The following is a 6,348-nucleotide window of genomic DNA, read 5'->3' as shown; positions in this document are numbered from 1 at the left end:
GCCAGGTTGCAACATGTTTGTTAGCCCAATCTATATCTTTCCCTTGCTCCCCTGCACCTTGCCGTGCCAGACCCAACTTAGATAGATGTGGAACAGTGGCAGGTCTTTTGTGCAATCCATTCCGAAATCTCCTGAAGTGAGTCGGATGATTCAGTTCACTTGCTGTTACAATCGTTGTGCAAATGTTCATTTGGTGACATGTTTCATTTGGACACATATTCAGAGCTCAGTTGCTCAAAAGCTAATAGCTGAACTTCCCCTTGGGGGTGAGGTGAGTGGGGAGGGGAGAGGGGTTATCAGCTATTGTCAACATTTCCCTTGGTGACCCCTCAACACCCCACACATGTCTGATTTACTGTAGGTTCATCATGTCAACAGGAAACAGTCAGGTAGGCTATATGAGGACGTACATCAGCAGAGGTGGAGTCACATGACTTGGACTTGAGCCAGACTCAAGTCACACTTGACTTGATGCATGAAGAATACCTGAGACTTTATTTGACTTGCTGGTGACTTGGGGCTTGACTTTGACTTGATGAGTCTTCTGGGCAAAGATTGTGTTTGTAGCTACATTGTGTTTGTGTAAATTACTTCAGACTGAAAGTGATGAGACTGAATTTAACTAATGCTCTTACCAAGTTGTTATTCTATTAAAACCATATTTAATTGAAAAGTCCAATATGTTTTGCTCTCTTTAAGATATTAAATTGATTTGATATTGGACCCTTGATTTGTTCTGACTTGACAGAACATGTAGACTTGGAATTTGACTTGGGATTTTTATAGAATAGAATAGAATAGAATAGAATAGAATAGAATAGAATAGAATTCCATCATACTATTAGGCTACTGTATCCTCATATCGAACTTTGGAAGACAGCGCCAGACAGAAGAGGGTCATTACTGGCTTTCAGTGATTGGGCACACCCCTAAAACGTTCTTACCGTCTGACTCTCTCATTGGCTACAATGCCCCGCCTCAAGCAGCGCGACCCAGCTTCTCATTGGGCGAGCCAGATGCCAGTCCGCTGCGAAGCACACGCCTCCCACATAGAGCGATCTGTCGGCTGATGTGGAGCCAGTGTGCTACGGTCCAATCACAATCCTTACTTTTGACAGGCAACCTGCACGAGCAAATCGACCTCATTTCTGTTGCGCGTTCACGAATGGGAGAGGTTCAAGACTTCGATCTCTGCTCCACATACCCTAACCCTGCACTCTTTCTGCCCGCTTTGAAGAGTTTTTAGCTTTGACAAAATCAGTTCATCTTAAATGACTACACTAAATTCATTTATCGTGGAGAAGTTGCAAACAGCCAAATTGTTATGGAAATTTAATATTGTTTGCCAACATGGCCAGCAACACTTGATGTCCGTGGTGGTGAATGCATCTTTATGTAGCCTACAATGGGCTAGTCCAAAACTTTTTAATTGTCAAAACGACCCGACCCATCTGATAAATTTAGACTCAAGGAGAACCACATCTGAGAATATTTTTTGTTATTGGTATGGTTTAGCAGGCTACAGAACTGCATATTATACAGCTTATACATGCTCCACATTGTGCTGAATTCTGGCGAGTGAAATAGCTACATAGGAGCCCCTGGATGTCCCTGAACCCCAGTTTTGAGAGCCCGGTTGTGTTTAACAGTGTTGAACACGGGGCGTTCTTGAACCCAACTCGGTTACGTCAAGACGTGACGTGGGCGTGGCCTGCCAGTTTATCCTTGGCAGTTCCACGCTTGCAGAGACAGTACTGCACACAGCAAAGTCCCAAGCCGTTCAAACCAAAGGCACAACAAGCTAAAGCAGCTAGCCGGTGATCTCATTTAACGCTAACCTGACCAACCCGACTGGCATTTATAGCTTCTTACAAGGCGCTATAAGGAGCTCGAGCTAAACCGTGTGTCTGTCTGCAGGCGAGGAGGGCCAGGAAAGATGTCTAAAGACACGGAGGGGAAGAGCGAGAAGATCATGGACATGGAGTGTAAAGTGATGTGGTACCCGGACTCCAAGAAGAACACACGGATGGACAGGTTCAGGACCCAGGTCAACAAGGACTACGGGCTTCGTCTGAGTGAGTGGACCAGGACCAGGGACAGCGGCACACAGACTGCGTCTCAAACGGCAGGGAGGCACCAAGTCATTATATCTCAATGGAAATTTTCCAAAAAATGTTGCCTTCTGAGGTGCCTCAATCCAGACTATTAATATAACTTTAAACAAAACACTGCTTCAGAAGAGAAGGATGCTGCCTCACTAGGCAGCTGCCGTTTGAGACGACAGACAGACAGACAGACAGACAGACAGACAGACAGACAGACAGTAGACAGTCAGACAGTAGACAGACAGACAGACAGACAGACAGACAGACAGACAGACAGACAGACAGAGAGACAGACAGACAGACAGACAGACAGACAGACAGAGAGACAGACAGACAGACAGACAGACAGTAGACAGACAGACAGAGAGACAGACAGACAGACAGACAGACAGACAGACAGACAGACAGACAGAGATAGAGATGTTAACATGCTTTGCAACATTGTATTGAATGCGGTCATGCCACTAGCCAGTTGAATGATGTCTCGTATGCCTCGGGAATGAAAGATTGATTATATTGTTGCCCACGAAGCTTCTCGAATTGAATAATTAAACTGAACGATAGCTCTCATGTATTAGCTTACACTGTCTAGCAGCCAGCCGTCTACTCCCTCTGCTTCCACTGTCTGTCACATCAGCTCCGCTCTGTTCTCTCTCTCTCTCTCTCTCTCTCTCTCTCTCTCTCTCTCTCTCTCTCTCTCTCTCTCTCTCTCTCTCTCTGTGTTCTCCTGTTATTTCGCATGCATACTGTATACTGCTGTCTGCTTGCAGAGCAGCCAGGCGATGAGAGGAGAGAAGTGAAAAGCGAAAGCAGTCGAGTGTGTCTCTGTGATGAGCTAGTAGTGGGTCTGGGATGGAATGCTGAAAAACCTTGTCAGAGAGAGAGAGAGAGAGAGAGAGAGAGGCCTCTCTCCATTGTCTGTGTGATGCTATGGCTATTTGAGCTAGTAAGGCCAGGGTGGAATGCAGAAAAACTTGGTTAGAGAGAGAGAGAATGAATGAATTACATTATTCATCCTCTTCTCTCTCTCTCTCTCCCTCTCTCATTCTCTTTGTCTTTATGTACTGTAATTGGGGAGAGATGGGAGCAGGAGTGCAAGTGTGTGTGTGTGTGTGCGTGTCTGCGTGTGTGTGTGCGTGTGCGTGTGTGTGTGTGTGTGTGTGTGTGTGTGTGTGTGTGTGTGTGTGCGTGTGCATGTGTGTGAGTGTGAGAGAGAGCGTGTGAGAGGAAGGACACAGTGTTCAACATCTGTCCTAATCTTCAAAACAAGATGCTGTGTCATTACAGACTCTAAATGTGTCTATTCTAATTTCTATTCTATTCTATTCTATTCTATTCTATCATTTTTTATTTGATTCTTTTCCCCATTTTCTCACCAATTGTACTTGGCCAATTTCCCCCCATCAGTGATGATGTCATAGATGTCATATTGTCATAGACGTCATATTGTGATGTCACTGATGACATGGGACAAGAATGGAAACAAACAGACAAACCGAGCCCACTGACTCCCTGTTATGATGATGCAGGGTGTGAGAGCTCGTTCATTCTGGCTGTTTCTGTGATTTATTTCATATTTCTAAGTTCAGTTTATGAACAGGCCTATGTGGTTCTTGCAGGCTCCTTAGATCTTAGACAATTGGCCTGAAGTGAATTTGAGTTCATTTCACGTTTCCATTTAGATGGTCAGAACACTAAGGTGATAGTAATAATAATAATAATCCCTAACCTATTGGTATATTTTCCTCCCTTGTTGCCAAGTACAGGCTTCAGAGAATATCAGTGATGATCATCCCAGAGAATGGCTTTTGTGCGGGTTGTTGTTGGCATTTGGGCTTTATTTAATAGTTAGTAGTGGACAGTGTTGGGAAAGATGAGAGAGAAATCGATGAAAGTGAGGTGAAGACAGGAGGCTGGTGAATGAGTTATCACGATATGGCGATGGCTTGATGTGCTTCAGCGGTACTTGAAATCTTAATATCTGCTTCCTCCCTCCATCCTTTAGACAACTTTAATAACTTTACACTCTTCTCCAAAGCCCGAGCATTTACCAGTCAGGTGATATATTTGAGCCACGAATCTAAAAACATCACGTCATTTCTCTCTCTCTTTCAGCCAACTACAATGACCTGTACCAGTGGTCGGTGGAGAGCTACCCAGAGTTCTGGGGGGAGGTGTGGCGCTTCTGTGGAGTCGTCAGCTCCAACAAGTACGAAGAGGTGGGTGTGTCACGCTGTAAACATTCCCTCTGTGAGGTCGTGGTGTCACGCTGTAAACATTCCCTCTGTGAGGTCGTGGTGTCATGCTGTAAACATTCCCTCTGCGAGGTGGGTGTGTCACGCTGTAAACATTCCCTCTGCGAGGTGGGTGTGTCACGCTGTAAACATTCCCTCTGCGAGGTGGGGGTGTCACGCTGTAAACATTCCCCTCTGCGAGGTGGGTGTGTCACGATGTAAACATTCCCTCTGCGAGGTGGGGGTGTCACGCTGTAAACATTCCCTCTGCGAGGTGGGTGTGTCACACTGTAAACATTCCCTCTGCGAGGTGGGTGTGTCACGCTGTAAACATTCCCTCTGTGAGGTGGGTGTGTCACGCTGTAAACATTCCCTCTGCGAGGTGGGTGTGTCACGCTGTAAACATTCCCTCTGTGAGGTGGGTGTGTCACGCTGTAAACATTCCCTCTGCGAGGTGGGTGTGTCACGCTGTAAACATTCCCTCTGCGAGGTGGGTGTGTCACGCTGTAAACATTCCCTCTGCGAGGTGGGTGTGTCACGCTGTAAACATTCCCTCTGCGAGGTGGGTGTGTCACGCTGTAAACATTCCCTCTGCGAGGTGGGTGTGTCACGCTGTAAACATTCCCTCTGCGAGGTGGGGGTGTCACGCTGTAAACATTCCCTCTGCGAGGTGGGTGTGTCACGCTGTAAACATTCCCTCTGCGAGGTGGGTGTGTCACGCTGTAAACATTCCCTCTGTGAGGTGGGTGTGTCACGCTGTAAACATTCCCTCTGCGAGGTGGGGGTGTCACGCTGTAAACATTCCCTCTGCGAGGTGGGTGTGTCACGCTGTAAACATTCCCTCTGTGAGGTGGGTGTGTCACGCTGTAAACATTCCCTCTGCTGCTACACTGTAACTTAAACAGCAGAGTAGGAAAATAAACTTCTTTGTCTTAATCCCAAAATGCAGACACTCTTACTGCTATCAGCCATGTTTTTGAATAGAATAGAGCTGCCAAATGATAGTTTGTTACCTTCCAAAGCAGCTGGTGGAGAAGATACGCTTTTCCACCTTCCAGATAGGCTGCTGAGTTCATAGCTGAAGTATTGCTGTAAAGTAGAACAGACATAGTACAGTACATAATTTACTACAGTTCCTGTAGTGTTTACTGTAGGAGGAGGAATGTGCTACACCTTAGTGTTGGCCATCTATGTGACCTATGTATATCTCTTGTTTCTACAGTGGAGTAGGCAGCTCCAGGATACAGTAGGAGGATACTTATGAAGCCTCTCCTCCTTGTGTATGTCTCCAGAGGTAACACAGGGGCTCGAACCTGCGACCCTTCATGTTGGTAGGCAGGGAATCTACCGCTGCACTACCCACACGTCCTTGTCTGTCTCAAATGAGTCTCTCAATTAGTTTGTTGATGACTGAATTCACTGTTTCTCCTCTGAGCTCCAGGATGTTGTCACACAGCTGTGGGTGTGCCATGTGGCCCCGTCATGTTCTCACTCCCCTAATGTACACACGGATAACACATGTCATGTCACACGTTGGCCACAAGGATTTCCCCGCCTTCTTCCCAGTCATTCATTTCTCTTCCTGCTTAACTCTTGTCAGGGTTGCAGAGGGGCTGGAGAGGAGACGATAAAGCAGTCAATAAAAACACAACACATTTGATCACGTTTCATAAACGTGGTTTGGCCTGTTCCATCCATCCCACCTGTTGCCCTGGGTTTTATGAGAAACGGTGATTTCTTGTTGTGAAGAACACCAACAGCATCAGAAGATCAGCACTTAGATGAGCAGAGCACAGTCGAGGTACATCTCTGATTACTGTGCAAAACAATTGTCATGAGTGGTATTCGTTTCAAGTGCGTCGTCTACCTCACAAAGCCATCCTGCCCTCCTGCAGATCAGCTGTGACAGCTGCTGTTGTCAGAGATGTTTTTTCCCCCTCTGCTCTCTGACATCATTGTATCATATTTTTTTTATTTTATTGTTATGTAATGTTGTGCAATCCACTTGA

The 6,348-nt window shown here is 46.2% G+C and overlaps 1 protein-coding gene across 1 annotated transcript in view; it reads left to right on the top strand.

Annotated features, from left to right (window-relative positions):
• Positions 1-1,936: 1,936 nt before the first annotated feature.
• aacs (acetoacetyl-CoA synthetase) overlaps positions 1,937-6,348 on the top strand; it is a gene marked incomplete at both ends in the record, with an annotated part of 64,097 nt that continues 59,685 nt past the window's right edge. Inside the window, 2 exon segments of the mRNA XM_083644076.1 lie at positions 1,937-2,075; positions 4,221-4,324. Coding sequence (XP_083500202.1) covers positions 1,937-2,075; positions 4,221-4,324 — 243 coding nt within the window.

Source organism: Poromitra crassiceps, assembly GCF_964638095.1.
Source record: "Poromitra crassiceps genome assembly, chromosome: 10".
Taxonomy (NCBI): domain Eukaryota; kingdom Metazoa; phylum Chordata; class Actinopteri; order Beryciformes; family Melamphaidae; genus Poromitra; species Poromitra crassiceps.
This window is presented reverse-complemented; position numbering and strand designations above follow the sequence as displayed.